Below are 23,477 nucleotides of genomic sequence, written 5' to 3' on the forward strand. Positions count from 1 at the left end.
ACCTGGTACTGGTGGTGGTGGCACAAACACCTTTAATCCCAGCACTCAGGAGGTGGAGGCAGGCAGATCTCTGTGAGTTTGGGGCCAGCCTGGTCTACAGAGTGAGTTCCAGGACAGCCAGGATTACACAAAGAAACCCTGTGTCTCAAAAAAAAAAAAAAAAAAAAAAAAAGAAAGAAAAAAAAGAGTCTGAGGCAGAAGGATTTGCCTATGAAACCTGGAGGAAGTAAGACATATGAAACTGAGGAAAAGTAACAAGCCCACGTGGCAGAACATAGATTAATATAAATGGGTTAATATAGGTTATAAAAGCTAGTTGGGAACAAGGATACAGAAGCTATTCTAAATAAATATACGACTCCATGTCATTATACAGAGCTGGGAAAGGCATAGAAAATCCTTATGGTTTTATGTAAAACTATTTCACTTGGCAATACCTCAAGTGTGTATTCTAGACTTTTTATTCTTTCCTAAGCCAATATTCTACAACTTGTTTTGTATATATGATGTGTACATGTACCCCAAAGCCAGAAGTTCCTGCTTTCCACCTTCCACTGAACTGAAAGCTCACCATTTCAGCCAAGGAGGCTCACAGGATTCTCCTGTCCCTGTGGCCCAATGCTGACGTTATAGGCACACATGGCCATGCCTGGCTTTTAAGGATGCCAGAGATTCAAACGAAGGTATTCATGTTTACATAGCAAGTGCTCCTAACCAATGAGCCATCTACCCAGCCCCACAACTCATTCTTTTTTTTTTTAAAGATTTATTTATTTATTATGCATACAATGTTGTGTCTGCCTGTACACTTGCACGTCAGCAGAGGGCACCAGATCTCATTGTAGATGGTTGTGAGACACCATGTGGTTGCTGGGATTTGAACTCATGACCTCTGAAAGAACAACCAGTGCTCTTAACCTCTGAGCCATCTCTCCAGCCCCCCACAACTCATTCTTGTCAATTCCCTTTTTGTGAAATTTGAATTGGTTTTTGGTGTTGGTATTTTTTGTTTTAAGACAAGGCCTCAAAATGTCATGAATTTATGATCTTCCCACCTCACCCTCTTAACAATGAGATTACATGAATAGATCACCACATCTAGCTCTCAATTCACTTTCTTCCTTTTTTTTTTAAAGTAGGGTCTCTCTATGAAGTCCACACTAGCTCAAACTCTTCTCCTTCCTAAATGCTAGGATTAACGGCATGCACGACCATGCTCTGGCTTCAATTCACCTTCTTTTTAGATTTATTTTATTATTATATGTATATGAATGTTTTGCCTGCGTGTATAACACTTACATGCCTGATGCCTGCAGCGCCCATATAAGCTGCCATGTGGACACTGAGAATTGAACCAGGGTACTGTGCAAGAGCAGTAAATCCTACCAATAATGCTGTGTAACAGTTTTCTCTGAAATTGAAACATTCTATCCTGCAGGAAAGCTCTTTAAGCAGAGGTAACTCAAAATAGCTTTAGGAAGTTCCTGAAACTGACCGGATTCACCAGGCAACCCCATGCCAGAATAAATAAAAGCCAACAATTACTCTCAGATGAATGTAGTCAAGAAAAGCCACCCTCCAAAGAAGAATCTGAGACCAGACCAGCTGCATGAAAGAAGGTGAAAGCAGCTGAGCTGCTTAAAAGAGCTTCACTTGGAAAGGACACTCTTCAACCTGTCAAGCTGCCTACATACTTGAACTCCAGGCTTCCAGCTTTTGTGAGCTGTCACCCATGCTAGAGTGGGCTTTATGTGGTTATCTTTGAGTAATTTCTGTTCCTGTAAGTAACCCCAATAAAAGTCATGTTCACCATGTTGGACTCTGGTCTTTCCTGGACTCGCGAAGTGGGGTAAGTAGCCATGTGTGTAGTGTCTCCCCAGGAAGTTTTGCCACACAACAAATGACTGCGCCAGCTCTCCACCCCGATTCACTTCTTAGCATTTCATATACGAAGGGTGTCAACTCTTACGCTGGAATCACCCAGAGGCCCATTGAAGATGTGATTTTCATTCATCCTTGCCTGTATGCTAATTTTCATGTTTCTCAGTTATGCACAATATATTTATTTCTGTTTGTTTTGTTTGTTTTTCGAGACAGGGTTTCTCTGTGTAGCCTTGGCTGTCCTGGACTTGCTTAATAATATACCAAGCTGGCCTTGAACTCACAAAGATCCATCTGTCCCTGTCTCCCTGAGTGCTGGAATTAAAGGGTGTGGGCCACCACACCTATAAATTTAATATTAATCGATACATTGAAAGATGGAAACAATATGGCAAGACTTCTATATAAGCCATACATTCCAATGGCTTCTCCTTTTCAAAAACGTATTTCTAAGGTGGCTTGGAAAATAATCTCCCTAAGTAATTTTCATATATACTAAAGTCTAAGAATCCAATTTAGTTGCGGATGTGTGCCCTACCTAGAATTTCTCTTTGTTGGGGTTTATTTGTGGTGCTCATGTGTTTGTAGGCAAGAGTTCAGAGAGGTCCAAGGATGTGCCTGTCTCTGCCTCCTCACCATTCCATCCTTTCATTCCTCACACCCTATCAGCCAACTAAGGATACAAGCATGCACATTCCCAGCTTTTTATGTAGATGTCGGGGATCCAAACTTGGACCTTCATGTTTCCATGTAGACAGTTAACCCACTGAGCCATCTTCCTAGCAACTTTTCTTCCTTTCTGTTTATGTCAGTTTGTATGTGTGTGTACGTATGTATCCGTGCCATAGTGCACATGTGGAGCTCAGAGGACTAAGTGAATTCTAAGGATCAAACTCAGATCATAAGACTTGGGAGCTTTTAACCATTTGCATACAGTTCTTTCCCTAGTCTAAGTTCCATGAGCCCTCAGTAGTTACCACTGTACCCCATAAATATTACAGAATTAAGGAGAGCAAATATTACAAAATTTAAGGTAATGCATACTGCTGTATGTAACTTAAGCCCAAATAATTCACTAACTAAACACCTTTTAAAAACTAAAGGAGCTATGAATAAATACAACTGTAATGGTCATTAATCAACTTAAGTTATTTTCTCAAACAAACATTACCACTCTTGAAATCATGTACATTTTTTTCTGCTTGTATAACTGTATTCACCACTTTACCTTGTTCATGTTCTAACAGCTGTAGTGCTTCAACTCCATTACTCCCAGAAGGCCCTGCCCCAAGTTCAGATACAGACTCTCCTTCCAGGTCGAGAGAAGACACTGAGTTGGAGCGATTAGAAGGACCTAGAGAAATGTTTATCCTGTCAGCAATCTTCTTAAAGTATTCATAAGTCACCATGTAACATTTCTTGCCATGAAAATAGACTAAAAATTAGTTATAGTTTTTGTTCTGTTTTGTTTTGAAACAAGGTATCACTACAAAGGCCAGACTAGTCTTACACTTTCAAATCCTCTACTTTAGTCTTCTGCACCCTGCAATTATAGATGTGCCAAGATGCCAGATTTAAGATGCTTTTAATATTGTATTTATTTCCTTACGAATACAGATGCCTTTGAGCCAACAGCTCTGCTTTTAGATATTTATCTTCAAAAAACTAATAGGAAAAATAACCCAAGGTTGCTTGTTGAAGAAATGTAATGCTTAAAAGGTAAAAGTACTTTCTGTGCTTGCACACAGAAAGATGCCTAGACATGCAGAACAATGCCAGCAAGTTCATGAACCTATATTTTCCGTGGAAATTCCATAAACTATGGCATCATTATTGCCAAGGCCACACGTCCATTCAGAGGGATGCTGCTGAGGTCGACAAAGTCACATGCAGGTTTGACGGCCAGTTTAAAACCTGTGCCATGTGTGAGCCATTTATAGAATGAGTAATTCAAATGATTCTTTTTGTGTTTGTTTGGTTTTTGTTTTTGTTTTGTTGTTGTTGTTTTTTTAAGACAGGGTTTCTCTGTGTAGCCCTGGCTGTCCTAGAACTCACTCTGTAGACCAGCCTGGCCTCTGACTCAGAGATCCACCTGCCTCTGCCTCACAGGCGCTGAGATTAAAGGTGCACACCACTACCTCTGGGGGAGTCAGGTGATTCTATTCTCCAACTGGCTAAGGCACTCTTGACCAGAAAACATTAGGGAATATTTGTCATAAATAAAAGTGAGAAAGTAAATAAATAAAATAAAAAGCAAAAGTATTCTACCTATCTACACAGAGAGAAGGCTAAAATAAATTGAAAGGCATATCTGATGCTAAAAATCCCTTTAAAGCATGTTATTGCCATGCCTTTACTCCCAGCACTTGGTAGAAAGAGGTAGGAGAATCTGTAAGTACAAGTCCAGTCTGGTCTACATAGTAAATTCTGTGCCAGCGAAGGCTGCACAGTGATACCTTGTCTCAAAAATAAAAAAAATAAAAAAAACCCATAAAAATAAAAGCATGTTATTTAAAAACACAAATCCCAAAAGGAATGTTAAAAGGTTACAAAATACCATAAACTTAGTTTTGCTATAACTGATCCAAATATTAACTGTTAAAAATATAGTAAAATTACAGGTGAGTTTACTTCTTTTCCACCTTTTCTAGAGTGAACATATACTACTCAGTAATTTTCTGAAAGGTTTTTATCTTCTCTTAAATGTTAGCAAACCTGAACTTTTTCCCTAAAACAAAATGACCTAATATATGGAATGACAAACTCTTACTTCACAATCTGGATTAAGAGTTTCCTTTTTTATTTTTCCTGCCACTACTGAAGGTTAAATCTAAGGGTGTAGGGCAAACACTCTACCAACTGAGCTCTATCTCAGCCTCAAAAGCCTATTATTCCAGGGTGTTCTGATTTATAAGGGTGTGTGTGTGACTGTGTGGATAAAGGAACAGAGAACAGCAAAAAGTATGCACAACATTCTAAAAATAAGTAAGTCCATTCTCCCCACTTGTACATGCATTATATCCTTCTAAAGGAGCTCTATAAGCTTGATATCCAGACTGATAAACACAACTTGCTGTTACTCAAATTTAACACTGAATGAAGACATATCTTCTCATTTTACATGACCAACAGCCTCTTGTGATCTTAATTTTATTCAGGAAACAATATTACAGCCATGTTAAAGCTCATTAAAGGAAATTTCATCATTCTCCTTAAGAAGAGGCAGGAGTGGCTTAACTGTAATTTATAAGGCTCCTTTAAAGAACACAAAACAACTTCAATCACATACTCCCTGAATGAAGCAACCCTTCACCTTCAGATATGCCTTCCAGATTATCACTGCAGAGGGAAAAGCGCAAGGTTTTATCAGGTTTACCGTGGAGTTTGTTTTCATCAACAGGGACATCTCCTTGTCCTCCGTCCGAAAGCTGCATGTTTAGAACCTGAAAAAAAACAAAACAAAAAATATTGGCCCATCACAAATGAAAGACTACTGAGAATAAAATAAACAAGTGCGTATTTAAGTTCTTCTTAGTTAGTTAAACTAAAAACCCACTTGCAAGGTCTCTCAAGCTTTCAAATGGAATCAAAACAAAGTCTATGCTCGAAGCCAACTCAAGCTACATCTTTCCATCCTCCTCCCAGGGTCAGCAGCAGCTAGAGCCACACAGGGTGGCAGGAGGCAGGGCACAGCCATCAGAAGACTGGTGTTTTTATTATGTCAGTAGAGCTGCTCAAGTCTGTTTTCCCAGCCTGAGTTTAGTGGTCAGCCACGAATGTACCACCAAATGAAAATAAGCAAAACATTTCCTACAAATCATTAGAGAAATCTTACCAACTTCTATTCCATGGTGTCAATACCTATCTTCTATTGCTACTAGAACAATTTCCTTTTGTTTTTTTGGATATGCTCACCCACCTCAGTGTCATGTAAGTACTAAAGCATTAACTATTCACAGGGGCTTAGTATTTGATGGCTTTTCCCATATACCTATGGAAAATAATACATTGGGGGACTGGAAATACAACTCAGTGGTCGAGTGTCTGCCAATTGTGTGAAAATCTGGATTCAATCTCCATCACCAATGTATCAGGCATGTGAACCCTTAGCACTCAGGTGGACACAGGAGGATCAGAAGCTCATGGTCACATATAAAATTGGAGATGTTACACATACACATACATTTTAGTCCAGCCTGGGATACATAAGATCCTATCAGTAAGAAAGGAATGGGATGGAGGAGAGGAGGGAAAAATTTTTTAAAAGGAAAGGAGGGAAAGAAAAAAAGAATTGGTATAACCTGACCATTTGAAATCTGTTAAAGGTTCATGTAGTGAAATCCTAACCCATCAAGTGATAACATTTGGACACGGAGCATTAGCTGGTGTGAGTGGTGTGAGGGCAAAGCCTCACAGATGTGTCCTTCTAAAATCGATCCATGCACCTTTTCCACCACTTGAGAGCAGACCCTAACAAGACACCAGTATGCCTTCATCTTGGACTGCTCAACCCCCAGAACAACCAGAAATAAATTTGTTACTTATAAACTACTAACTTTTTTTTAGATTATTATAATCCTCTCTGTGAAGTGGCATATATCTACAACCCCTGCACTTGAGAGTTGGAGGTAGAAGACCAGAGTTCAAGGCCAGCCACGGCTACATGAGACTCAGTATCAAAACATAAAATAAAGCAAAGCAACATAAATAAGCAAACAAACAAGACTCCACAAAATAAAATATTTAAACCTCTAGATTTTGTTATACTTGCCTTAACAGACTGAGCTGTGAGTACTGATTAAAAGCAGGTGGTTTCTAGCTGGGGAGCTAATTACAATCTCTATTTTTCTCTCTTTCTGTAGAAATAGGGCCATACTGTGGAGGCCATGTTGGCCTAGAACTAGCTATGCAGCCACGCTCCTCTTGCCTCAGCTTCCCACAGGCTGGGGTTACAGGTATTAACTACCATGCTGGACTTAAAATTCTTAACACTGATAGGTACAAGTTAAATGTAGCAATCCAAGCCAAGACGTGGTGATGCAAGCCTTTAATCCCAGCAGCACTCAAGAGACAGAGGAAGGCAAATCTGTGAGTTCAAAGCCAGCTTGGTCTACATAGTGAGCTCCAGAACAGCCAGGACTTTGTAGTGAGACCTTGTCTCAAAATAAAAATATAAAAATTTAAAATGTAGCATTACATGCATACCTCGTTTTCTGACATCATCCCTGGAGTAAGTTGGGGACCTGTCCCTAATGAAATGACCAGCACCTCTTCTGGCTGTACCTCCTGGATGGTTTCTTGAGATGATCCTTCATGGTCCATATGTAGGTCCATTAATATATTAGTTCGGCTTCTGCTCCGAGTTGCTAACAAATAAAATAAGAGAAAAAGTCAAAATGAAGAAAACAGTACACTAAATACAAAAATGTATGTTCTGTTAATGTTGAACGTTTGTGCATGCATGAAGGATGATGGTGAAAACACAGACAGAAAAACAATCAGGACAAAGCCAACACTAGGTCCTCCTAGCTACTCTCCTGATGACGACGAATACAGATTCTTCTTCAAAACTGCTCATTAGAAGCCTGAGTTGTCTCAGCAGTTAAGCACAATGGCTGCTCTTGCTGAGGGCCTGGATTCAATTCCCAGCACCCACATACTAGCTTACTTTAATTCCAGTCCCTGGGAGTCTGACATCCCCTTCTGGCCTCCACAGGCACCAGGCATGCACTTGATGCACAGACATACATGCAGACAAAGCACTCAAACACATATAACCAAAAAAAATTTTTAAACAACTGATCATCAGAAATAATGCATAATACTCTATCTCCACTGGACAGGAAGGCCACACCTGATCACAGCTGTGGTGCAGGAAACATGTCCTAGCCAATCAGGATTTCAGGAACAACAAAGCACCACCTTGTTTCTCAAGGGTTTTTATTTGTTTAGCTATTTGGTTTTTGGTGTTCTGAGACAGGGTTTCTCTATGTATCCTTGACTGTCCTAGACTCGTCTGCAGACCAGACTAGCCTCAAACTCACAAAGAGCCACCTGCCTCTGCCTCCCAAGTACTGGGATTACAGGTGTACACCAGCAAGCCCTACCTGTTTCTCAAGTTTTTAAGACATTTAAATTATTTTTCTTATAAAAGTTTTAACTTCCAGCAGTCCTGGCAATCAACACAGAAACATGTTTGTCTTCTTTTTGTAAGTTAGGGTTGAGCTATGTAGTACAGAGAAGCCTGGGACCCACTGTCCTGCTCCCACCTTTTTGCATTCTGAAATGACAGGCAGCCACCATCACACCAAGCAAAGTAATTATACAATTACTGGTAAAACCAGAGTCAACTTCTGAAAGCACATTTCTTCCTTCTGAAATATATCAACCCTTTCCAGAGACACAGGAAATATTGCTTTACGTTACAGTGAGGTTCTTTCTACATTCAGACTGACAAGAAGTCTCAGTAGTAAAGGCACTTGCTGCCAAGCCTGGTGACCTGAGTTCATTTCCCAGAGTCCACTTGGCAAAAAATGAAAACTCTGCTAAGTAGAAATTCCCCAATGGTATAAAAGTGAAGACATAAAACAAAACACCCACAAGTGAAAGGCTGAGAAAAGCTGACCTCGTCGAGACAGACAGAGGTAGAGATAAAAACAACACTCTTCATTTCACAAAGCTGCAGATATGTTATCACTTTCACTCTGAAAAGTCACATCCCAGGTTTTCCAAAAGCCTTAGACAGGCTGAGTACTTCTTATGCTTCCCTTTCCTATCATCTACCGAATTGTGAACTCACAATCTCATTAGCAACTCTATGACCTTAGCAAACTTGAAAATTGTAACTTAAATAAATGCACGTGATCAAATTTCATGTAACAAAAACTTGCAAAAAGCAAAGGCAGCATGCACACAGAGCACACCTGTGAACGTTTCTAAAGCAGTTATGGAAGAGAAGGAGAATGGCCTATTACCCACCAAAAGGGGTTACTAGAGGAATATGAGCAGTAAGATTGGTGGCTGAGGAATCCCAGGCAGTGATGGCTGCTAACTGTTGTCCTGGGTTGCAAAAACATTAAATAGAAAGAAATTTTGGACATTGGAAACATTGTATAAAACATGAAATTAAATGCAATGACAAGGTCACATGACCATACAAAACACTGGGCAAACATTTGAAATTTTCTTCCCACTAAACCCACCTCTCATAATGTATTCAAGTGACAGAAAATTTAAAAAACCTAATATACAACAGTGAAAGAAGGGCAGCGATCTCTCTACCAAAAATAGTGGTTTATCATGTTATCAAAGTACAAATAGTCCACAATATTAAAAATCACTAAACATAAAGCATCACTTTTTTAAAATATTTATTTATTTATTTATTATGCATACAATGGTCTGTCTGCATGTACATCTGCACACTAGAAGAGGGTACCAGATCTCATTATAGATGGTTGTGAGCCACCATGTGGTTGCTGGGAATTGTACTCAAGACCTCTGGAAGATAATGTCTGAACCATCTCTCCAGTCCCAAGCATCATTTTTTTTAATCAAAAGAGAATTTTGTTGTTTTTTCGGGGTTTTGTTTTTCTTTTTAAGATAGGGTCTCACTATGTAGCTCTGCCTGCCTCTGCCTCCTGAGTGCTGAGATCAAAGGCACATATTACCAAAGTTGGCTAAGAAATTTATTATTTTATTTTATTTTCCTTTATTTGTTAATTTGTTTGTTTTTGTTGCTGATTGGTTGGTTTTTCAAAACATGGTTTCTCTGTGTGGCCCTGACTGTCCAGGAACTTGCTCTGTAGACCAAGCTGCCCACAAACTCAAGAGATCCACCTGCCTCTGCCTGCGGAGTACTGGGATCCACTGTCCAGTCCCAGTTTTAATTATAAATCTGACATTTTGGGATATTGAAGAAAGCTAAAGACTTGATACAATATTCCTATTGCTGTAAACCCATATTATGTTAAGTGGAATTCATAATGATTTTAAGAAACTGTGTTTGTAAAAAATAAAAAAAAAATCAGTTAACTGAAGCTAAAATGTGCACATTTCTTTAAAATGTGTTAAATTAAGCTGGGGTTTGGCTCAGTGGCATAGTACTTCCCTGGCATGTGCAAATCCCTGTATTCAATCCATAAAGATTGAACCCATAAAGATAAAATGCTTACCTACATTCACTAGGTCTTGCTGAGTATGTCATCATTAAACAGATAATGGAATACTCCTACTCCCCTGAACGTAATATTCTTTGCTTCTTTGGTCTAACTCCCATCCATTCCTTAAGAAAAAGTGCAGACTTCACTTTCTACACCTGGCTGAGTCATGATCCCATGACCCACAGGCTTCTTTCCATTGGAACACTTAATACTAGGAAGAGCACTGATCTCATTTTCCCTAAATGCCTAGGAGCAACTAACCTGAGAATACCAGGGCTACTATTAATGATATTTTTATCTCCAGCATCTAATATAGTGCTTCAAGTACAGAACAGTGCCATACTGTGAGTGGATGTTTGTGTGGATTAAAGGAAACATTTGTAAAGGTTTACTTAGTACCTGCTACAGGATATACAATAAATTTTTGTGTGTAAGTAGATGGGTGACAAATATTGAGTAAAGCCCATTTAAATATAATTATTTCTTTAAAAAAAAGCAGGGTGTAGGGCTGAAGAGATGGCTCAGAGGTTAAAAATATTGTCTGCTCTTCCACAGGTCCTGAGGTCAACTCCCAACAACCACATGGTGGTTTACAACTATCTAGAATGGGATCTGATACCCTCTTCTGTCATACAGGTGTACATGCAGATAGGGTACTGATATACACAAAATAAATCAATAAATCTTTAAAAAAAAAAACAAAGCAGGATCTAATATAACCCAAGCTGGCTAAGAACTATCAGACCCTAAACTCTGATCATCCCACCTCCACCTTCTGGATGCTGGCATTACAGACATTCGCCATCACACTTGGTCTGTGCAGTGCTGTGGGTTGAACCCAAGGCTTGAATTCTAGGCAAATACTCTTCTTATTGACCACACCTCCAACTCTGAGAAAATAATATTTAAAGAAAAGCTCCAGTAAGGAAAGTTCCCATTACCTATAGGTAATCGATTCTTTTTGTTGGCTGGAGTGGTTGCTGGAGACATCTGAGGAGTGCTGTAGGGAGTCATGTCTAGACTGCTGCTCTTTCCCGGCTTAGCCTGGGGCAGGTTTGCCAACAAATTGTCAAGAGCCATTCTATCTTCTTTCAGTTGATCTCCAGACATCACACTCTTCATAAAATTCACCTGGTAAAATGAAAGAATATTATCTGGTAAAATGAATTTTTCAAAAATAATACAGACTTATAAAAGGATATATTTATCTGTGACCTGCTAGCACATGGCTAGAAGAATGAAGTCAAGAAACTTCAATTAAAGAATGATGCCATTACCAGAGTAATAAGCTGACTGTAACTTATGTAAACCACAGTTCTGCTCAAGCCTTCCAGAAGATTAACAGAGGACATTGGCGGAGTCTCCACTGCACGGCCCCCAATTACAACATCAAGGAAAGCAGCTACACAGCCCTGTTAAAACAGGAAGAGACCAGAGTGAAATTCTTCCTTCAAAAGAGTGAAAAATTTTCTGACCAAGGTGAATAAGCGTGAAAAAAAATTTAACTTCACCAAAAGTATTTTAAACCCAACATTTTCAAAACTGCAACTCTTTATACAGTCATGGAGAATACGCTCAAGAAAAACACACTCTGCAACCTACAATTCTGAGAAGGCAGGAAAGGGTGTGGAGCGGGGAGCCTACTAGGAGTCTGCGCATACTTACAGACCTCTGCAAGAATGCACAAAATACTGAGAACATCAACAGCTTTGAAGAGGAAATGGAAGTGACAGATGAGAGGTGAGGAAGAAATGACACAGAACAACAAATTTTTATTTTATTGAGTTTTCCTTTACATTTTCTAATGAATTTATCTGTGTGTGGTGTGGGGGAGGATAAGTCAGTGTTCATGATGAACACCTGTGAAGACAGCCTGAGGGGGTCAGTTCTCCCCTCCACCACGTAGATTCTAAGGATCAAAGTTTCATCAGGTTTGATGCCAAGCACCTTTATCTACTAAGCCATCTGCTGGTCTGTGTCTTATTGCTTAGGGTTTTGTTGTTGTTCTTGTTTTTTGAAACAAAATCCTACTCTTTGGCTTTGGCTGGCCTGGCACTCACCATAGTGTCTAAGTTGGCATCAAACCTGAGTGATTTTCCTGCCTCTACTCCTTAGGTGCTGTGATTAGAGTATATACTACTATACTCAGCACAGTATTTGAGGTTCTTACTGTTTTTATTCATTTGTTTTTAAGATTTAATTTTTGTTTACGTACATATGTATTCACACATACATGAACTCAAGTGTACTGGTGACTGCAAAGGTAAGATAAGGGTGCAAGATCCCCTGAGGGCTGAAGGTACAGGTGGTTGTACCATACAAGGTGGGTGCTGAGAGCTAAAACTCCTGTCCTCTGAAAGCACAGTAAGCATTCTTCACTTCTGAGCCAGTTCTCCAGTTCCAACATTTGACGGTTGATTGGTTTGTTTATTTGTTTGTTTGGTTTTTTTTTTTTTGAAACAGGGTTTCTCTGTCCTGGACTCACTTTGTAGACCAGACTGTCCTCAAACTCACATGGAATTAAAGGTGTGTGTCAACATCTGAATTTTAAACCAAATTTAATTAATAGCCTATGCAAAATCTAATTAAATCTTTACTCAACTAACTAAACAATGTCATGAATAAAGAACATTTAAAATTATTTAATTAGGGCTGGAGAGATGGCTCAGAGGTTAAGAACACTGGTTGCTCTTCCAGAGGTCCTGAGTTCAATTCCCAGCAACTACATGGTGGCCCACAACCATTTGTAATGAAATCTGGTACCCTTTTCTGGCGTGCAGGCACACATGCAGGCAGAACACTGTATACGTAACAAATACATAAATCTTTAAAAAATATTTAACTATTGCTGATTGTTATATTAGTAATAAATTCAGTTAAAACAAACTTTTTAAAAAATAATCTAACAGGTCTTGACTCTCATTACAATGACACCCTTCAATATATATGACAGTTTAATTATAATCATTAGAGAAATCTTCTGAAATGTAACTGTTGCTGATACGATATTGTTACCTAATTTAAAAACAAATTAATGACTGAACAACTTAACTTTCTTATCACTTAAAGACAACATTTAATTAAAAAACTAATTAAGTTCACTAATACTCTGCCAGAACTTTTATTTTGTATTGTTGTAGTTCATGCTGTTTGCTTTCTAATAGTCCTGGAGGCCTGGAACTTCCGAGAGTACCAGGCTGGACCTGGGAATTACAGTGAGTACAGGGATTAAAGTTGTTCACCAAGTAAGGTTGTGTCGTTTGTTTATGATAAGAAGATTCACTGATATCTAGGCTAACCTAGATAATCCTAGGTAATCCTCCTGCCTCAACTGAGATTACAGGTGTGGGCTAGCACACTTGGACATCTTACAGTCTATAAACAGTATTTCACATGACACAATATTCATTCCTACTTTGTCAAATTTTCCAAGGCTATTTTTGGTCCGGGGATCTCCCTCTTCAGTGCCAGTCATGGCTAACTGCTGCAAAAGGCGGCCAACCTGTAAACAAAAGCAATGATAAGCACATGTAGACTGCACGCACCAACACTGGTCTGAGGAAGCACTTCCATTCTAATCTAAGTATCTGGTTTCATAATAATAGCCACATTCTTCTAATCAGGCAAACAAAATAACATTTCCAATAAAATGTGCATCTTGTCTATGTCAGCTTTTACTATTTTCAGATTAAGAGTTAGAGGAAGTAGAAAATTTTGCTGTAATTTCTCGTTAGAACATGACAATAACATTAGGAAACTGAAAGAACAATATATTTATTTCTGGTACCGTACTTTTTGTGTGCTTAAAAATATCTTAAACTTTATAATTACCACATGTGTGTGCAAGTATAACACAAAGTACTCTTTCCCTTACAAATCACAAAAACTCAGGGTAAAGCATTCTCTTTATAGTTTTGTTGTTTTTTGAGACAGGGTCTGTGCAGCCCTGGCTGGCCTGGAACTCACTATGTAGACCAGGCTGGCCTCCAACTCACAGAGGTCTACCTGCCTCTGCCTCCTGAATGCTGGGATTAAAGGTGTGTGCCACCATTGCCCAGCTGATGATTTTGTCTTAGTTTTTTTTTTAATTTACTTATTTTATGTGCATTTGTGTTTTGCCTACATGTATGTCTGTGTGAGGGTATCAGATAATGGAGTTACAGGCAGTTGTGAGCTGCCATGTGGATGCTGGGAATTGAACCTGGGTCCTCTGAAAGAGCAGTCAGTGCTCCTAACTGCTGAGACATCTCTCCAGACCAGCTTATCAGTTTTTAAAAAATTTGAAAGACAGCCTATTTTAAATTAACCCAATCTCTTTTTCATAGTATTTCAGAAGAATAAAATATGATTAAAAGACTTGAGGACTGTAGGGGCTCAGGAAATGACTCAGTGGTTAAGAGCACCAGGCATGTAAGCATGAGGATCTGAGTTCAAATCTCAGCACCTACTTAAAAGCTGGGCATGGTTGCATGTGTCTATAATTGCAGATTGAAAATTGAGATAACAGATACTATGATCTTAATGGCCAACCAGTCTAACCAAAATGTTGAGTTTTCGGTTCAGTGAGAAACCTTGCCTCAAAAGAATAAAACACAACACAAAAGTGGACGACACTCAGTGCCCTCGCCTGGCCTTCACATGGCACATGCTCCTACACAAAGATACAAATACTCACACCCACGCCTGCCCACACCCACATACTCTCACTCTCTCTCTTCTTTAATTTAAAAAAACTTTAATGTTTTAAAAATTTATTTCACTTTAAGCATATGAATGCTATGCCTACATGTCTGCATACTTATGAACCATCTTCGACCTACTGCCTGTGGAGATTAGAAGAGGCCATCAGATACCCTGGACTTGGGGTTATAGATGGTTGTGAGCCAAGAAAAAAGCAAAAACAAAAACTTTTTTTTTTTAATTTTTAAAAAAAGACTGGGCTAGGGCTGGAGATATGGCTCAGGGGTTTTAAAAAACACTGCCTGCTCTTCCAGAGGAATAGGGTTCAATTCCCAGCACCCACATGGCAGTTTACAGCTATCTGTAACTCCAGTTCCAAACTCCCTCACACAGACACATGCAGGCAAAACACCAATGCAAATAAAATAAACGTAAATTAAAAAAAAAAAAAGACTGGGCAGAGAGACTGGTGAGACAGCTCTGCAGTTAAGACCACTAATTCTTCCAGAAGACCTGGGTTCAATTACCAGCCCGTCTAGCAAGCTAACAGCTGTCTGTAACGCCTGTTCTGAGAATCCAGTGCTCTCTTCAGCAGACACTATACAGATATACACACAGGCAAAACACCAACACACAAAATAAGTTAAATAAATAAATAAATACATAACAAGGCTTCAGGTAAAACATCCACACAAATTAAGTAATTGAAATAAATGATAAGACTTCAGGTAAAACACCCATATACATAGACTAATAAATAAGACTGCAGGTGTAACTTAACAGCAGAACATGCGCTGAGCCTGTGTGAGGCTCTGGGTTCCTCTATGGCATCCATGTGGAGGTCAGGGGAGGTCAGAAGTTCAGTAGCAGGCTCTCTTCTACTATCATGGGTTCCAGGGCCTGAACTCAAGTTATCAGGTTCCTCAAGCAAGGCTTTTACCCAATGAATCATCACCTTTGCCCTGAAATCAGATTTTTTTTTACAGGGTAACTTAATATATACATGTGTGTATATATGTGTGTGAGTATGTAAAATCTTCACTGGGTGGCGTCTACTTTCAAAAACATGAGTATTTCTGCAAAAAGGCCTAAGAGTTCAATAGCACTCCAAAAAATACTAAGTACTCCTGTTCAACTTCAGGGTTTAGTTTTGGCTTTTTTGGAGTTGTTTGTTTTATGAGCATTGGTGTTTTGTCTGCACGTATGTCTGTGTGAAGATGCTGGGTCCCTGGTACTGGAGTTATAAACAGTTGTGACAACCATGCTGGGAACTGAAGCCAGGTTGTCTGGAAGAACAGCTAGTGCTCTTAACCACTGAACCCTCCCTCCAGCCTACTGCAATACTGATTTGTTTTGTTTCTAGACAGGGAATCTCTGTACAACCCTGGCTGCCCTGGAGCTCACCCTGTACACCAGGCTGGCCTTGAACTCACAGACATCTATCCTCTGCCTCATGTAAAAAGCATGCACCCCTACCACTTGACTTTCAGCCTAACTTTTCAAGTAGAAAGGACACGTTCAGTTTTTACTCAATCTGGACTCTGAAATTAAAGAATAGGGATGACAGGCTTGTCCTAGAACCTAGCCAACTCTATACCCAAGAGGTCAGGGATTTCACTTGAAAATATTTATGACTATAAAAATCTCAAAATCCTAATATAATTACTTTTGTTTCATGAGAAGCAAATATTTAGGACAATTTAAGAAAAGAAATGATAAAAATATATGAACATCCAGGTGAGGGTGGAGCATGCCTTTAATATAAGCACCTCTCAAAAAAAAAAAAAAGAACATTGTCATCATTTTGTTCCTACTCCAAGCATAAAGATTATCTGTTCTAATACTAGATTAATAGTAGAAAATGCTACTAAATGCTAGATTAATAGTAGCAAAAGCAGGCTGGGAAGATGGTTCAGCGGTTAAGAGCACTGGCTGCTCTTCCAGAGGGCCTGAGTTCAATTCTCAGCAACCATATGGCTGCTCACAACCATCTATAATAGAATCTGATATCTTCTTCCGTCAGGCAGGCACTCAAATAAATATAACACTCACATACATAAATAAAACTTAAATAATAACAGTAATACTAACAGTAACAATTTATAATAACAGCAAAGCATACCTGCATCAGGTTAAACCTTGCCACCTCATTGATGGGAGCATCAGATATTATTCCATACTGCTCTGGATTGACAACTGCGGGACAAATGAAGCAAGCCAACAGAAGATCGGTACACATTGCTCTGACCTCCCCAACCTCCAGTCTGTCTACACAAGAGAGAGTTTTGTACATCTGTGACACAATCCACCTCAGACTATGTGGGAAGCAGTACGTGTTCTGCTTGAGATAGCCAATAAATTTGTTCACCAAAGCCACCAGTTTGGCCTCATTGGAGTCCACCATTTCTTGAACCTTTTGCCTGAATCTATCTGAGCCTTTCTCTCCGAAGAGTTTTTCCTGCTGAGCTGGGGAGAATCTCTCAATGAGCTTGTTGGGATCTGTCTCCAGATGATCTTCATCTTCTACAAGGAGCTGCATGATTGGCTCATGTAAAGTAGCTGTAAGGAAAAGTTTGGCAGAAAACAGTCCTTCAGAAAAAAGTTTAAATAAGATGCTGAAGGCACAAGTTCCTCTCCTCAAAAGGCGCCTGGGGTTGTCACTTTCTTTAAGTTCAAATTCAATCAGGTACCGTAAGACCTGAAGGAGGTAGCTTTCATCTTCCTGCATAATACAGTTGCCGTACAAGGAGGTAAAAACTGTGTAGATAACACTCTGTGTGTTCTCCTGGTTGAGTTTTTCTCCAGCAACCAAAGAGGAAGCAATAAGACGAGGATTTTCTCTTAATCTACTCAAGAATTCACCATAAGCGGTTTCCTGAAATCCCAGTTGCTTATATCCATCAACAAACTGTGTATCTTCCAAAATCTTGGCATGCTGGCAACACTCAGCAGGAGAAGCTTCAGCACTGAAAAATATTGCCACACAGGCAAAATAGTATTAATAACAACAACAATGCAACACAGGCGCTATATTGAAATGAATAGATCTGAGTTCATTATTGTGCCAACAGTGAGATCCTCTTTAATTGCTAAACTTTGAGAAGAATATGGGAACAAGCCAGCCACACCTAAAAGAGGAAACCAATTTTTTCATATGTAATATCCAGAGCATCCAACACAGGAATATTCACAAATATTCAATACTAAAATAATCAAAACAGGAGCTGAAGAAGTAGCTCAATTGGAAGAGCACTTACTGGTATGCACGAAGCCCTGGGTTTGAGTTACAACATGGACTGTATGGCCTTCTAGTCAATATCTGGCATGCCCAACAAAGAGCTGTGATTCTGAATGACATCATCAAATGTTAGTCCTGCCTCTTCAGATGTTTATAATTCCAGTCATACAGTATATATTGTCTTAATCTGACTACTTTTATCAACACTATACTAATATTGTTACAGTTAAAAACTGCTTCTTGGAACAATGAAACAAGCACCAGACACAAAAGTGGAGCACAGATATACATGTGGGAAAAACACTCATACACATGAAATAAAATTTAAAAATAAAATTTAAAAAATATATCTTTTCCTTTAAATACACATATAATTCCACTGGGCAGTGATGGCACACACCTTTAATTCCATCACTCAAGAGGCAGAGGCAGAGGGGGAAAAGGGCAGAGGGGCAGGGGGCCAGAGGGGCAGAGGCAGAGCAGGCAGATCTCTGTGAGTTCCCGGGCAGCCAGGGCTACAAAGCGAAACCCTGTCTTGAAAACCCCAAAACCAAAAGATATGCAATTTCAAAGCACAGAAATATATATAAAGTCACAAAATTTAATCTCCATAATACTAAAACATTATATATGCAAAGACTCAAAACATTAAATCTTAAATTATAATTTTCTACATTACTGTTTAAGCTAATTAATAAACAAAGCTCCATACATTTTATAAGCAAAGACTCACCTAACACTGATTCAAAACCATGCACTTAAGAGATTCATTTAGTTATTTAGTAATATACAATTAAGTGTTCACATAATGCATGATCTGAAAATTGTCTTTACCTGGTTATAATAAGCCGATCCAAATTAATCCTCTGTTGCTTTGCAATCCACGCTGTTCGATACAGCTTTTCAGCTGTCTTCAGTACATCTGCATTTAGCCTCTGAATGAGCTGTTTCTCAGAGCTCACATACAAGCGCTCCTGTTTGAGGTGGTGGGCCAAAGTGTGGATATCTAGCTTCACCATCTTTTAATTCGGAAAAGGTACAAAGGTTGATCACTAAGAATAAAAAGACAAAACTCAAGTTTATATCACATAAATTATTTTCTAAAATCAAAATGAGTATAATACATTAAACTTTGATTATGGGGGCTGGGGAGATGGCTCAGCGATTCAAAGCACTGGTTGCTCTCCCAGAGGAGCCAAGTCTAATTCCCAGCACCCACATGGCAGCTCACAACTAACTGTCTGTAACTCTAGTTCCAGGGACCTGACAATCTCACACAGACATACATGCAGACAAAATAAATGCACATAAAATAATAATAAATTTTTAAGAACGTCTTTGAGTAAAATTTTGGTGGTACATGCCTGTGATTCCAGCACTCTGGGAGGCAGAAACAGGAAGAAGGATGGCTGTGAGTACAAAGCAAGTCCAGGACAGCCAAGGCTACACAAAGAAACCCTGTCTCACAAAAACAAACAACAACAAAAATATTTTTATTATATTTGGTATGGTAGAACTACTGACTCAATTTAAAAATAACCTCAGGATTTGAGAGGCTGAGGCAGGAGGGTAAGGATATCCATCTTTGGAGATCTAATGAGTTTGAGGCCAGCCTGGGCTACATGAGACCATCTCAGAAAGCCATCAGATTTTGATTGTGATGTAAAGAATGACTTCTAGGCTAACCGAGAGCGACTGTACCCAAGGTGTTTACAAAAAACTACCTCTAATGAGGGGCCTTATTAGACGCTCTAAAAACATAATTCATATTCACCAATTTCTCTATACCGAACCTACACTAAGTCTGTAATCTAAGAAACAATTTTTTGTTTGCTTGGTTAGTTGTTTGGTGGTTTTGGTTTTCAAGACAGGGCTTCTATGTATCCCTGGCTGTTCTGGACCTCACTCTGTAGAGCAGGCTGATCTTGAACTCACAGAGATTCACCTGCCTCTGCCTCCCAAGTGCTGGGATTAAAGACATGGGCCACCACTGCCCAGGAAGAAACAAAGATTTTAAAAAATACATTTTACTTTTGCCATGTCACAGCACATGTGCAGAAGTCGGAGGACAAGCTACAGGAGTCTGGTTCTCTCCTGTCAGCATATGGGTCTCAGGGATTGAACTCAGGTCCTCAGGATTGGTAGCAGGTGCATTTACCACCAGAGCACTGTGTGCACTTCGCCACTCTGCCTATTTCTTTAAGGCAGGGAGTCTCCCAGAACCTGAAGCTCATCTTTTCTTGTTCGGGCTTAAAGCCAGCAAGCTCCAGCAATCCTCCTGTCTGACACACCCAGAGAGGGGGTTACTGGCATGCACTAGATACAAGGCTTGTTAAGCAGATGCTGGGATCTGAATTCATCTTCTGATGATTACTAAACAAGCACTCTAACCACTGAACCATCTGTCCACTGCTTTATTTTTTGGAGATACTGTTTCACAGAGTCTGGGCTCGCTTTGAATCTTTTATGTACCTAAGAATGATCTTGAACTCCTGTTCATCCTACCTCTACTTCCCAAGTGCTCAAATTACAGGGACGGGCTGTCATGCCCAATTTATGTGGTGCTAGGGACTGAACCCATGGCTGTGCAGACTAGAAAGTACTCTACCCTCAGAGCTACAGCCTCAGCTCTTTTGCTGGTTTTCTGTGACAGTCTCAAATTCACCATGGAGCTGAGAATGACCTGAACTTCCTGATCCTCTCTTAGTCTCCCAAGACCTGAAGTTACAGGTCTGCTGGAGCGCACACACGCACAGGGACACCCTATTTCCACTGGAAGTCTACATCATCTCACTTGAAAGTCTATGGCTAGTTGATTTCCTTGCTCCCTACTTTGAATTCCCAAAGTCTGTTCTCCCCATAATACAGAGTTTACATTATGGTCACATCATTTTATTCCTTGACTAGAAACCATCTCAAGGCTTTATCTTACACTTAGAATGAAATCCAAAGTCCTATGTGGCCTTTCCTTGCTACATCTTGGACCCTCCAGTCCCTACCTAGCATTTACTACAGACACCTACTTGCTTGCTAACCATCCTTATTGGGCAGTTTCTACCTCCTAACAGTGTGCTGTCAGGACCAGAACTTATCTGTTTAGTCCACTGCCCTGATCTCAGGCCTGGGTGAGAGTCTAGTTCACAGCAGTAACTGAGTAAATATTTGCCAAAGGTAGGAATGAAATTAAACAACTTTTATTTATCTAATAACTAAACAAATACAAACTGCACATATATTTTAAAGCATTTTGTTTTGTTTTGTTTTGTTTTTCAAGACAGGGTTTCTCTGTGTAGCCTTGGCTGTACTGGACTCACTTTGTAGACCAGGTTGGGCTCAAACTCAAGGTGAATTGCCTCTGCCTCCCTCTGTGTTGGGATTAAAGGTGTGTGCCGCTATGCTCGGCTATTTAAAGCATTATCATTTAAGCCATAGTCTAGAACTGCCAGATCAAACGTTTTGTATTAACAACAGAAATACATATGCTTAAGATAACAAAATTGTCTGAGCTGAGAACAATTATCAACTTAAAAAAAAAATTCTGAAAACTGAGCATTGGGGGCTGGAGAGATGGCTCAACAGTTAAGAGCATCTGCTGTTCTTACAGAGGACCCTAGATAGATTTCCAGTACACACACCAGGCAGCTCAAAACCTCTTGTAACTCTAGCTCTAGGGGATCTGATACCCTATTCTCACCTCTGCAGGTAACAGCACACACACTGCTAGGTGTGGTAACACATCTGTAATCCCAGCACTCAAGAGGCAGGGGCAGGTGGATCTCTCTGAGTTTGAGGCCCGTCTTCTCTACATAGTTAAACAAAATAAAAATGTGGTTACACCAAAATCTAATCAGTCCTTTAGAAAAATAAAACACACACACACACATACCACCAAAGTCTCTAACTGAAAATTATGAGGCTGGGGGTATAACACAGTGGTTGAGCCTAGCATGTATGAGGGCTTAGGTTCATAAAAAAATATTTTTCAAAGAGTTATTTATTTATTTATTTATTTATTTATGTATGCAATGTTCTGCCAGTATGTGTGCCTGCACGTCAGAAGAGGGCACCAGATCTCATTATAGATGGTTTTGAACCACCATGTGGGTGCTGGGAATTGACCTCAGGACCTTTGGAATAGCAGCCAGTGCTCTTAACCTTAAGCCAGGTCTACAGGCCCATAAAATTTTTTTTAAACACACAAATAATTAGATATTATGTGAGCCAGGTGTGGTAACAAATATATTATTGAGTGTAGCTGGAACTCATGAGTGTGGCTGGAACTCAGCTTGATCCCCTAATCTCAAAGAGCCCATAATCTGCTTAGAACCAATATATTGTTCAAGCTATCAAGTGAACATGTTTTTAATGATATAGCAAAATACAAAGCAAATTTATAAAATTCAGAAATTAAAATCTTCAAGTATAACTTCAAAAGTAAAACCTAGGGCCAGGCATAGCGGTATACATCTTTATCCCAGCACTCAGAAACACAGTCTACACAGCAAGTTCCAGGACAGCCAGGACTCTGTAGAGAGACCCTCTTTAAAAACAAAATGATATAAGGCTGGAGCTGAGGCAATCTACACCCACTGTAGCTGACACCCCAGGCTGAGGCAATTCCAAGCCTCAGTTATCCCAACCCACCCCAAGTTGAGGTAGCAGGCCACCCTAAAGTCATTCTGATGCCCCACAAGCTGCAGTGACCCACTGTCACCCCTTCTCCATTGTGGCAGCCTGGAATCCCAACGGCCCAATGCACCCTCCAAGAGCTGTTTAGAGACCAATTTAATATGTAGTAGCAAGTGCTTCCCTGTCAGTTCCCCCTGCCAGCCTCAGGGCAGCAGCCCCTCCTTCCCGCCCTGGGCTGTAGAGGCAGGAGACAAAATGGTGGCAACTCCTCAGCAATGCCTCAGCAGGAGCTGTCCATGATGACTCTTCCTGACTCAGCCTAAGGCACTGGACAGCTTTCCTGCCTCAGAATACCTACTGCCACCACCACGGGTGCTCACCACCACGGGTGCTGTCTATGATAGTGACAATCTTTCCTGCCTCAGTCTACTGCCTTCACAGTGTAAATTTTGGATACTTTATATATTTTATAAGCCCTAAGAGCAGAACAGTGGCCAGACCTCTGCCTGAGGAAGCTCCAGCAGCCCAGCACCCCCTCCACCTCTGTTAACTGTCATCTCCAAGCTTTCAGTAAGATTCATCCCAAGCTATGCAAATTTGAGGTGAAGACTGGACAAAAACCCACCAATGCCTGAGCAGGAAAACTGAACAATCCCTGAGCTTCCCACAGCTCAGGACTTGAAATCCTACCAATCCACACTCTGGAAGTCCCTGCCCAGAAAGCTCCCCGCACCCCAGCCCTGAGAATTCCCAAATATAAAGGCTGGGTTTGCCCCAGTTCCCTGCTGCCTTCTCCCAAAAGCAGAGGCAGCCACTCCTTGATTCGCCCCTTCAAAAAATCTCTTTTAAGAGATTTACTGCCTGCTGTAACTTAACTGAAGAGGAGC

The 23,477-nt window shown here is 40.0% G+C and overlaps 1 protein-coding gene across 10 annotated transcripts in view; it reads right to left on the reverse strand.

The window, feature by feature from the left end:
• Gapvd1 (GTPase activating protein and VPS9 domains 1) overlaps positions 1-23,477 on the reverse strand; it is a 79,313-nt gene that overhangs the window by 35,423 nt on the left and 20,413 nt on the right. For 5 of the 10 annotated variants that reach the window (XM_060389990.1, XM_060389993.1, XM_060389987.1 and 2 more), the window contains 9 exons: positions 18,796-19,013; positions 16,846-17,689; positions 13,459-13,545; positions 11,321-11,455; positions 10,985-11,174; positions 8,860-8,940; positions 7,087-7,247; positions 5,195-5,324; positions 3,110-3,235 (listed from right to left, as the gene is read on the reverse strand). In XM_060389990.1, the coding sequence (XP_060245973.1) occupies positions 3,110-3,235; positions 5,195-5,324; positions 7,087-7,247; positions 8,860-8,940; positions 10,985-11,174; positions 11,321-11,455; positions 13,459-13,545; positions 16,846-17,689; positions 18,796-18,980 (1,939 nt within the window). In that variant the 5' untranslated portion in view covers positions 18,981-19,013. The remainder of the gene's footprint in view (positions 1-3,109; positions 3,236-5,194; positions 5,325-7,086; positions 7,248-8,859; positions 8,941-10,984; positions 11,175-11,320; positions 11,456-13,458; positions 13,546-16,845; positions 17,690-18,795; positions 19,014-23,477) is intronic. The other 5 variants (XM_060389994.1, XM_060389996.1, XM_060389992.1 and 2 more) reach the window with 3 other exon arrangements.

This window comes from Meriones unguiculatus, chromosome 8 (assembly GCF_030254825.1).
Source record: "Meriones unguiculatus strain TT.TT164.6M chromosome 8, Bangor_MerUng_6.1, whole genome shotgun sequence".
In the NCBI taxonomy this organism is placed as follows: domain Eukaryota; kingdom Metazoa; phylum Chordata; class Mammalia; order Rodentia; family Muridae; genus Meriones; species Meriones unguiculatus.